Source organism: Physeter macrocephalus, chromosome 20 (assembly GCF_002837175.3).
Source record: "Physeter macrocephalus isolate SW-GA chromosome 20, ASM283717v5, whole genome shotgun sequence".
Classification (NCBI taxonomy): domain Eukaryota; kingdom Metazoa; phylum Chordata; class Mammalia; order Artiodactyla; family Physeteridae; genus Physeter; species Physeter macrocephalus.
The window spans coordinates 28,317,941-28,329,870 of NC_041233.1; the positions used below are offsets into that span (position 1 = coordinate 28,317,941).

Genomic DNA, 11,930 nt, shown 5'->3' on the forward strand with positions numbered 1-11,930 from the left:
GTCCCACGCCCGTCTCTGCTGTCCGCGCCGACAGCCACGGCTCGCACCCGTTTCTGGAGCTCCTTTACGCGGTGCCCTTAATCCCCTCTCCTCGCGCCCCAGGAAGCAAAGAGGCAAGAAAAAGCCTCCTGTCTCTTCGGCAGCTCCGCGCCCGTTTCTGGAGCTCCTTTACGCGATGCGCTTAATCCAAAAGACACTTATTTTTAAAATACTTGATACTAGGTATATAATAAACTCACAGTGCTAGCAAGGACGTCAAAACATACTGCTAGCAGAAGCATATCTTGATACAACACTTTTGAAAAGTTCTCCATTAATATCTTCACAAACGAAAATATACATTCTCTTTGATCCAGCAAGTCCTCTTCCAGGAATTCTATCTAGAGATAGAATTGTACAGATATGTGGATGGGAGTGTTGACTAAGCCACTGTTTATAGCAGAAAAGAAAACAATCATGTGGTGCATCATTTGGATCATGGGTGAATAAATGCAGTACAGCAACGTATGGGATTTTGTGCAATTGTCATAAAACGAATCATTACGGAGCTGAAGGGATGGCTGTCATTTATCAGTTAGTCAGAAAGCCAAACTGCAGTGCAGTGTGACTGATACAATGATTCTGTATAAAGACCACCACCTCTAAAACACCGTTATGTGCGCACATCCGTGTTTGTTTGTGGTGAAATCAGCATGAAGGAAAGATGTGAAAGTCTATAACGCTAAGCATCCCAGGGAGAGGGCAGTGATGGATGTGGGCGGAAGAGACACAATATTTTCATTATGCATCTTTGAATGTTGATATTATTTATTTATATATATATATATATATATATATATATACACACACACATACATGTATACATATATATATTACTTTGAAAAAAAACAGGTTAAGACCAAAAATTTCTGAAAATAAAGACAGAAGGAACCCATAACTAGTCCTCCGAGACCTGTTTCAGTCTCCCCTCTTCCCCTGTAGACCCGTGACAGCAGGAACACTCTGAGGACATTATTCAGTGTGGCAAAGAGAACCCCGAAGCTGTCTCTCCAAGCCTCTGGCTGTCATGACCATCCTCTGAGCTAGTTCCTTTTCCCACCAAATTGTCCTAATCCTGATACAGGAAGTGACCTGCCAAGCAGACACAGGAAGTGAGGTGTGAACACAGCTCCAGCAAAAGCTCTTCCTGCAACCCAGGAAAGGAGCTTGATCTCCCTCAAGGTGAGGGCGACCCTAGAGACTTACCTTATCTCCCACCCCGCAAGGGAACTCACAACTATAAATAAACCACGCAGGACCCACTCATCACAAAACTAAGAAGCAGACAGAAGCTAACTTTGGCAGGCAGGCCTTCTGGGGCACCTGAATCAGCTACTCAGAAAGTTGGCCTTGTGCCCATGGGCTTCTTCATCCAGTCCTGACTCCCAGTTGAATGAAAAGTGACAGAACCATGAATGGAGAGAGTCCTGGCTGTGACAGTGATGACCCCTGGGCTTCAACAATGATAAAACATTCTCTGAAGCACTCGCTGCACACATCCTTCTGGGCCAGTGCTTGCTTCCAAGAGGACTCTCACCATCAACTTCTAAAACTCCAGGAGTTGTTCATATGAATCCACAAAACTTTCTTTCTGTGGATTCCCAGTCCTCTGATGCACCCGATTCTACATTTCAGCCATGGCTCAGAAACCAGTAAGAAGGAAGGAAGGGAGATTGACTTACCAAGCCAACTTCTGTTTAAGTACACGGACACAAACACGGGGGGGACCGTGAAGAAATCTACTACGGAGTTCACTTCCAACCAGAACCACAGCTTATCATTGGCTGCAATAAACTGGGGGAAAGAAAAAAGAAGAGAGAGAGAGAGAAAAAAAAAATGAGAAGCATGGTGCCGGCATTCAAACTGTACTCTTTTGCCAAAGGGTAGGTACGTTTTGGCTTTTCGCAGGGGCCTGGAGGGAGAGTTTATGTTCTTCTTATATCTACACCAATCACATGCTATTTTTGTCTTCGAATTTGCATACACTCTCTAGTCTTTTCTAGAGGGTGACTGTAAGCTACGTTAGCCTTGGAGAAAGATCAGGTAGTATATTTTTCTGTGGTTTTCAACGGCATCATAGGGAAGTTTGAATTATCTCACCTTTCTTAAAGTCTCTAACATAAATATAACTATAAATAAAGCATATATGTATGCATTCATACACACACACAATCTCTGTAATCTACATTCTGTACAGCTCCCTTCATATACAGGGTCTAGTATAAATCCCCCCAGCTGCAAATTCTGCCAATCTAGCCCCTTGATTGAACCCTCACAACTCACTGTTCTCTCAGGATTCAGCTAAGTGAGCACTGATGAGCATAGTTTTAAGAGTAGAAGGTTTTTTTCCCCTCCTATTTAAGGCAACCATGCATTCATGCGTGACTAGAGAGATGAAAAACAGTAGACCAGTAGAGGTGTAATAGTTATTTCAATGCCTATTTCTTCTGCGCGGAACAGAATTAACATGTACTTCAGGAAATGCTGAGCTAAGGAAAGGGCTCTCTCACAGAAAATCAGAATGCGGATCTATCGTCTCCCCTGGAAACACTGGGCTTCATCTTGCCTGCGGGATCAGATGGCTGATGCGGAATGGTCCCTGGGTATAAGACGCGCATGCCTCATCGTGCTAGTGGGCAGTGTTGTTGAAACTTACCCGCAAGCCAAAGTAGAGAAGGAAGAACACGTTGAAGGCCATGTCGATCTGTAATGTGAAATCTTTGTAGAAATTCTGGCAGGATTCTATTGGGCTATTAGACAGGAAGAAGAAAAAGCAAGAGGTAAATGAAAAGCATCGTCAAGTCTTCCACATTGCCGTGCAGTGGTGGTGCTTGGGGTAGAGGACAAAATGAACGTTCATAAAATAAAACATTTGGTCTTTCTATCCCCTGTGATCATCAAGCAAGCATTGCCAAGGGGTCTTTCCATTCAACCATACAGTCTTTTGTTCTTTTATTTGTTTTCATCGTTTTATACGTATATTATTTTCATCGTCATTCAACAGTTGAGCTAAGAATCTAAAGAGGATCATGCAGACACCTTGGAGGAAGGACAAGCAGAAGAAACCACCAAATTCCTCAATTTCATATTAACCCTTAAAGAACTGACTTCTTTGAGAGGACACAAACGTAAGCTAAAAGCAGTCCCTCCTACTCTCCAGCACATTAGAAATGAAGCCCATTTTCAATTAAACATAATGGCTGTGTTTTAGACCTTTTAAAAGCCATCAGTTGATTAATAAGAAAGGACCCAGGAGCATCTCAGGAAAGCTGTGGAGGAGAGGATCCTGGTTGATGTTCTGGCTAGACTAAACATGGACTTAAATGCAGCACTCTGATCTGGGGAAAGCAGCATTGCCCAACTGGTAAAATTCAAGACCATTAAACAAATATATTGAAGCAGTACTCTAAGGGTTAATTTTTTTTTTGGGGGGGGGGCATGCAGGTTAATTGCCTTTGTGTGTGTCTAGCAGCCAATGCGAATCCCCAGCACACTCTACTTTGTTCAAGAGTAGGCAGTTCAAAAGTGTACGACTATACAAACTGGTACATAGCTTCCATGTGCTTTCCTGCATCAAACTGATCGGAGGATCAGAGGGTGAAAAGTCCCAAGGTTTGGGCTGGGTGGGAAGCAGGAAAGCCTCATAAGCCTTTCAAAGTTGTGAATGAAAAGTCACAGTATACTGTTATCAGTAAGCAAATGGTACCACTCAGGCCAGGAACATCAAGAAGGTGAGGTGAGGGAGAGAAGGGAGGATGGAGAGAAGTAAAATACTTTCCCCAGATGGGAAGCAACATGGACCTCCAGGCCAGGAGAGGGTTAGCTTGAGAAGTGCAGGATGGAGGATTTCCGAGTATCACCACTTTGGAAATCGCTGTACGCAATACCAGTTAGTATAGTTGTACTTCTGTAACGGCAATGCTTGGTTGTTCAACAGGCAGGAATCTGTGCAGTATGAGAATGCAGGGCCCACATAAAGACAGGGTGAGTCAGTCTGTGGGACTCTCCGATCATGTTACATGCACCGGATTTATCCATTCTTCATCTGTATTACAAGTCAAACATGCCCTTTGTCATCTCCCAAATCACAAATACGTGGAAAACCCTCCAGACAAGCATGAAGAGGAATCTACATTTGCACTTACAAACTAAGCGGACTGAACAAAAAACAAACACTGAAAAACAGTTCTTGCATAAAGGAAATGGCAACTGCTAGGTTTTCACTAAGGGAAAGTGGGAGGAAAGACAGCATGGAGTTTGCTTAGTCCAATGCTGAAAGGAGGCAGGAGCAAAAGAGACTAAACACCACAGCCCACCCTGCTCTTTGCCTGGTCTCCTACTCAATGAAAAAAGGAGAATTCAGGCCTGGAGTTAACAAGTGACACTTCTACAATTCCCAAGCCATGATGGCATTTTGTTTTGTTTCAAGAACAAGACCCACAAGGTCCACATGTGTCAGAGTTCTTAGCTACTCTAGCTGCAAGGAAAAGAAGTACATGAACTAGGTTGACCAGAAGTCCACTACAGATCCCAAGGGATGAAGAGACAATGCACCTCTGTGCTATGTAAGCCACTGGTGTGACGTGCTACAGAAGTAGTGAAGTGTAAACAGTGTTTGTGTGTGTGTGTGTGTGTGTGTGTGTGTGTGTGTGTGTGAGAGAGAGAGAGAGAGAGAGAGAGAGATTGATTGAGGATGGGGGGCTCTGTTGGTAAATACTGTATTGCACTCATGTCTTCCCTTGTGCCAGCAGTGACTTAGCTGTGCATTATAAATTCGTTTTCATCAAGACTGATGTATACACAATTTAGGGGACGGAGAGAAAGTCTTGGTTCTCAAGTCTATTATGGAAAACTCACTATCACTTCACCAAGGCCACACAATAACCTTACTATTGCTCTCACAATAGTTATTGGTGGTATATTTGAGGGTCCTATGAGTTCCCTAGCTCCCATGAATTCCATTGCTTCTGTAGTTAATTTCGTAGTAACCTTGAAATACATCGAGCAGGGAAAGTATTTGCTAGGCTGTGGAAGAGAATGGAACAGTGGGGGAAGAGATGTTAGCTCAATGCCATTGAGGATATTTCGGTTCGACACAAATGGAAGTAGATGTTTGAAAGAGTATAAGGAATTAGGCTGTAGCAACTTATTTGCACTGTTTCTTGACTTCCTTGTCATTTCTGCTGTTCCCTCCTATGTTGCCCAGCCCTAAAGGCAGCAATGAGAGGGCCTGATGCTAAAGGACACTCTGTTGACAAATATACCTCAACAGCACTCCTGACTCACAGAGAACAATGTTGAAACCATAATAGACCTTTTCTCTAGTCTTTCTTTCAAAACTTTAGAGAACTGATTTAATCATCCTTTTATATCATTCCTTGAGTCTTAGACTTTGAGCTGAAATAATAAAGGAAGTAAATTATGCTGCTGGTGCTGGTGGCTTTCCCTCTGGCTGAAGTTCACCAGTAGTAACATGAGCCACTTCACTAAGATGAAGAAGGGGGAGAGAAGCAGGAAATTCTGGAACAGAAGAGGGCCAGCCCCCAGGAACCCAGTAGGACCAGAGTGATCAGGGAGTCTGTTTTCTATCTCTCTCAGCTCTTTTCCTGCTTGCCGTAAGAGCCCAAGGAGAAATGTCCTGCCTAGTTTTCTCAAGTGGCATCAGAACAGTTTATCACGATCCCCTCCAAGATAAATCCTCTGAGTGCCTTTAGTCCATGGACTCACACAATCAAAGACCACAGAGCAGAGATTCTAAAGCCCCATCATTTCATTCCCCAAATGGAAACAACTCAGGGAGAAGTTCATTGATCTTATAAAAAGAAAATACAGAATCCAACAGCAAAAGGGTTGGCCATATCAGCCAGGATTTATTTTCCTCCCAAAGAGACTTTATCTTAATGATTAATGCTCATTGTAGGATGGAAAATGAAATACAAACTCCTCTTCCTTCTTGTGTAAAATAGAAGACTTCCTTGTCTAGAAATTTTAAGAGCTAGAAATAACTTTATTTTTTTCTACAAAGGAAAGTGACTCTGAGTTACACACTTAAATTTGGATCGCCATTCTGATGAGGCATGCCCACATCAGAACAGGCTTTTTATGGACCTATGTTGCCAACAGAAAATAAATAAATAAATAAATAAGAGTTTTAAGAACTGAAATAAAAACACCAGTCCTGGTAGTAGAACTGATTTTCCCTAAATTGCTCTTGGTTAACTAATGACTTACTAATTAGAGGAGATAAGATACCTGGTAAGCTGATGGACTGTTCATTACTAGGCTCCCACAGTCCATGGATCAAGTGTGATACTAAAACCTTAGGCAAATTTAGCATTTTGATCAGGACTCTATGATTGGGGCACCTTCAAAAGAACCTCAATAAAAAGCTGCTCCTGATGGGATAAACTTTCAGCATAGAACAGAGGTTGGAATACGAACCCTCGTTTCCTCTTGACCATCAAGTAAGCATAACCTAAGTATTTAGATGTCTCTACAGAGGAAAATGAGACTCACCCAAGTGGGAAATATATCTCTTTTTTTCACCTATTTAACAATACAGTATCCCACGAAGACCTCTGAGCAGGAAGATCCAACAGTCCTTCCTGAAGACTGACTTCAGAACTTATCTTTCCAAAGCATGAGGCAAGCAATGACTACCCAGGTTTTCTTTTAAGGGGCAGGGGGCTAAGGACAAAAATCTCACTTCTAGCTGTTGTGATGCCCGTATCATCTCCAAGAAGGAAGTAACTGCCTCTCTTCTCAGCCTCTAAAACTTCCCTGGTATTTTCTGAAGTCTGTTTTCCTAACCCTCTGAGGCTGGCTTTCCAACCCTTGGAAAATATTTCTCCAGAACAGTGCTTCTCAAACTTTAGCATGCACCTGGAGGGCGTGCTAAAACACTGGTGGGCCCCACCCCCAGAGCGCCTGATACAGTTGGTCTGGTATGGGGTCCTGAGGATTTGCATTTCCCAGATGCTGCTGCTCAGCTGTGGACCCCACTTCTAGAACCACAGCTCTTGAAGAACTTTCCTGCAACTACACACTCCTTACAGGTGTTGCTGCTCAAGGTGATTCCTATTCAGACCTGAACAAAGAGGATTAAGCATTCGAGCCCATCCCCACACAACCACCTGCCTACCACTTAACTAAGTGCTGAGATCGAGGGGCTGAACAGAGACTATCATTTTCAGATGTGAACAGGGCGATGGGGGCGGTGGGGAATTAAGACAATACAGGGAAGTAATTACAAGGCCACCATGCAAGCTTCACCAGTGACATTCGAATTAACAACCAGAGAGTGCCTGAGGAGCACATTTTTAGTTTAAGATTAAAAGGAAAAATGATGAGGGCTGGACTGGGAGAGGTTATGGAGACCGTCATTTATGAGAGAGAAAGGAATGTTAAGCATTTTAGGAACAGCAGCAGCAAATATCCGAGATAATTTAATAAATAACCACATGGGAGGGAAGGGACTAGCTGAGGAACAAAACAGCACTTGGTGAAATAATTTCCAACATTTAAATTCTCCTCACTCTTGTGGTGAGTCCCTTTTTAAATTGGATGGAGCCTTCTCAATTCCCACCAGGATTATGGACCACCAGAGTTCAGGCCCACACGCTACAGACGTGAATCAATACAATAAGCTTCATGATTCCAGACTCTTCTCCTAGTCTCGCCTCGGCAATGTTGCCGGATTAATTTAATTAAAAGGTGTCATTCATCCACCATCATGGCTCTCTCCTGCCTCATGCATCAATTCCAAGTCTGGCTGAGAAAAACCTCTAAAACCCAGCCTCACCCTATAGCTCCCATTTTCAACCATGCTCCATGTCAAAGCCCTTTGCTGCCACAAGCTGGTATCTTCATAATTTCATGCATGTGACACCCCCCATATTCCTAATTTTAACTCTACGCTTCTGCTGTGGCCTCTTCAAATGCTCCTCCCTCTTTGTGTTCAAACCTCAGGCAGCTTTCAAGGCCAATCAAAAGGCATGGCATGGCTTATTCCTGCCCTCACTGAACTCTCCCATCTCTGAATTCTTATAGCACTAGGAGCAAGGAATTCTTAACTGTCTCGGAATGTTGATCCTCATTCAATTCAATATAATAATACCTGGCAATTGTATAATGTTTACACATACTATTGCATTTGGTCCTCACAACTTTGCAAAATATATAGTAGCAGACATTTTGTTCTAATCCCCATTTTGCAGACAGAGCAGCAGAGGCTCAGAAACCTACCCAAGATCATGTAGCTAAGTGGTAGAGTTGGGACACAGACCCAGTATCCTTTCTGCCATACCACCATACTTTTCCAGATAAATTGCCATATCCTTGGAGAGGAAAAAGAAGCATAAGACATGGTATCTGCTATCCACAGGGCCTGCCATGGAGCTTACATAAAAGCAACAGGGGTTGACAAATGGGGTATGACTGACTGAGGGAAGAGGTAAAACTGCCCTAGAAAAACATGTATGTGTTTATCGAATGGTCTGGGAAAATTCAGAGGAAGCTGAACTCTCTAACCTGTATCTAACGCTCCTCTGTAAAGACTGTCATGTGGGACATTACTAAACCCCAAAAGTCCTTCCTGGGACCCTGAATGGTAGTGGTGTCATGGAGCTTGACCTTATCTGCTGAGGCTAAGTTCCTCTGCTTATAGAGAAATAACTCCTCGTTATCCGTCTGCCTAAAGATGGATGCCTCAGCCTCTCTTATTCTGGAAGAAAAAGAATGAATATGGTAATGGATGATAATATTTAGATACTTTTAACACTCCTAATCATGGATTAGACAATAAATAAGCTTTGCATCCCATTCCATTCAATCAAAATATAGAAAAATGACATTATATAATCATGGATATTAAGAAAACTACCTGCAAATGAGAGGTAGTAACTCTAAGTGATTTGAGATTTTCCTGATAACATTAGGATATATCGGAGAAGCAAAGTGCTTTGGTTTTCCCGCTCACAAAATAGAAATAAAAGCACCTAGCTAATCAGAATATTTGAGACCAAGACATTTTAAAAGGGAGGCAGATCTTTACAATGTACTCCAAATTAGAAATCAATTTTATTATTCATATAATTTTAGGTATCGCAAAAATATCTTGCAAGCTAATAACAATAGTGGATTTTGTGTGAATGGTGTGATACTAATTAGTCATTGAGAAAGCAAGAATCTTTATGTAGAACATTGTCTTCTAAACTGGACAGCACCTCAGGACTGCTTGAATGGATCCAAGCTGAAAGCTTTCTATCTGGTGGCTTTTCCCAGTGCCTACGTTTTAATTCCCTTGACAGAGCTGTGTACTTAAGAGCTAATCTTTCCAATTTTGGTGCTTTGGTGTTTATACTGGGTGGGGCATGTATTCAGTAAGTTGTGTAGTTTTTATTAGTTTTACCAAACACAAGCTGGCCTCTTCTGTTCACCATCATTGTGATTTTATCATAGAACATCTTGAAGTCGTTATCTTCTAAGATGTTGTTATTGCTGATGGGTAAGTTTTTGTTCAATCATTAATCAATACTAACGATAATAACATCAGAATGGGCCCTTTGTTGTAACATAAAACACTTTTCTTAGACCTTGCCATGGTTCTAATGTGAATAGAAAACACTTTTTGTTACTTGCAGTATCGCTGTATCATGATCTCCAGCCAGCTGGTTAAATGGCTTTGCTGGGAAATCTTCAGTTATGGGTTTGTATCAATCGGCCTATTAATCTTTCTGACAGCAGCAGGCTTCTAATTATGCCTCTGCTCAGTTGATGAGATGTAATCCAACAGCCACAAGTGTATTCCTCATTAGGGTCATGTTGAAATGAACTGGAACAAATGGAGAGGTAGTACATAAACCCTCACTACTCTTTGGAATCCTACGTGCTCTGCCTTCTTGAGCTTTGAGTGATCTGGAGAACCCTGGAACAACGACAGCAGTAGACTTCAAAGCAGTTCTATGGCTCAGGGTATCTACCTGAATGATGAGTCCTAATAATTAAGCATTCTTCTAGGAGACAAAGAAAGTGACACAGATCGCTGTTGGAGAGAACAAAAGATGTCAGTTCCTTACACATTGGATTTCTCAATGAAACACATAGACCATCTGTTTTCATGTAATCTCTGTCACTCTCTTCTGGAGCTCTTCTAAATTTTCTCAAAAAATTTCAATATACCTATCTGAGCTTAGGTTCTCCTTCTCATCTTCATCCCGAATCTTTTCATTCACTAATGCACCCAAGTATGTAAATTAAAAGCAAAATGTGAGTTGACCTCAAGAGTGGTTAGCAGTTTTAGGTAGTTTTGGAGTTCAGTGGAAGAGGTCCCAGCTCTATCACTTATTAGCTGTACGATTGTGGGCACATAATCTGACCTCTCCAAGCCTTGGTTTTCTCATCTGGAAACTGGAGATAAGGATCAAACCTCAAAGGCTGTTGTGAGAATGAAATCGGATAATGAGTGAAGATTAATTACTGAACAAGTGATAGTTATCTTAAAAACCAAGGTAATAACAATAATGATAATAAGAACTGTTTGTAGAAAAATGTCCCAAAAGGCAATCATCCAAATGAACAAAAACTGACAGAATCAGTTATTTCACATTCTATGTTTTTGTATCTGCTTTATTGCCTCCTTATCAGGTATTGCGATATAATTCAAATGCCCAACAGGATTTGCAGGGAGCTGACATCTGGTGTGATTCTATATATTACAGCATTAACTTTGGGTAATATTAAAAAAAAGAAACACCTGGAAAATGGTATTTCCATGAAGGCAGCCATACAAGTCTCATAAATACTAAATAATTAACCAAGATTTCCTGGCAGAGAAAGCCATGAGTCACTTTAATGAGGGGCCACAGAACATTGTGTATTCTCCTTTTTCCAGGTCTTGAGGAGAGGAAAGAGTTTCATTTGCCTGGTTGGCTTAGCATGGATGTGGAGGAGAGGCAGGAGGATGAACCAGTCATAGGTCTTCTAAATATCTCTTCCAATTCTACGTCCATAGATTATGTATTTCTTCACTGTTGGACTCTTGGAATGATGTCCAAGACAACCTACCCACTAATGCTTGTTTTCTCCAGCTTATCTACAGACTACAATTATTTCAATCACAGTTGTTACCAGAGTGGAATTACTGTTCATATGTGCCAGAAACTTTTATGTAATAAATCAGTTAAGCTACTACATAAAACAGAGTCTTGCCAAATGAGTGCTGGTTCAGTTTTCACCAAACTGTCTGAGGAGTCCTGACCAACTGATTCTTTTTTTTTCTTCTAGATTGCACATACATGCGTTAATATACGATATTTGTTTTTCTCTAACTTCACTCTGTATGACAGTCTCTAGGTCCATCCAAGTCTCTGCAAATGACCCAATTTCGTTCCTCTTTATGGCTGAGTAATATTCCATTGTATATATGTACCACAACTTCTTTATCCATTCATCAGTCAATGGGGATTTAGGTTGCTTCCATGACTGGCTGTTGTAAATAGTGCTGCAATGAACACTGGGGTGCATGTGTCTTTTTAAATTATGGTTTTCTCTGGGTATATGCCCAGCAGTGGGATTTCTGGGTCATATGGTAATTCTATTTTTAGTCTTTTAAGGAACCTCCACACTGTTCTCCATAGCAGCTGTATCAATTTATATTCCCACCAACAGTGCAAGACGGTTCCCTTTTCTCCACACCCTCTCCAGCATTCACTGTTTGTAGATTTTCTGATGATGCCCAATCTAACTGGTGTGAGGTGATAACTCATTGTAATTTTGATTTGCATTTCTCTAATAATTACTGATGCTGAGCAGCTTTTCATGTGCTTCTTGGCCATCTGTATGTCTTCTTTGGAGAAATGTCTATTTAGGTCTTCTGCCCATTTTTGGATTGG

The 11,930-nt window shown here is 41.6% G+C and overlaps 1 protein-coding gene across 23 annotated transcripts in view; it reads right to left on the reverse strand.

Annotated features, from left to right (window-relative positions):
- Positions 1–11,930, reverse strand: part of KCNMA1 (potassium calcium-activated channel subfamily M alpha 1) — a 761,872-nt gene that overhangs the window by 331,177 nt on the left and 418,765 nt on the right. For 22 of the 23 annotated variants that reach the window (XM_055080882.1, XM_055080883.1, XM_028481438.1 and 19 more), the window contains 2 exons: positions 2,696–2,789; positions 1,722–1,833 (listed from right to left, as the gene is read on the reverse strand). In XM_055080882.1, coding sequence (XP_054936857.1) covers positions 1,722–1,833; positions 2,696–2,789 — 206 coding nt within the window. Of the gene's footprint in view, positions 1–1,721; positions 1,834–2,695; positions 2,790–11,930 lie in introns of those variants that run through there. The other variant, XR_003677585.2, reaches the window with a different exon arrangement.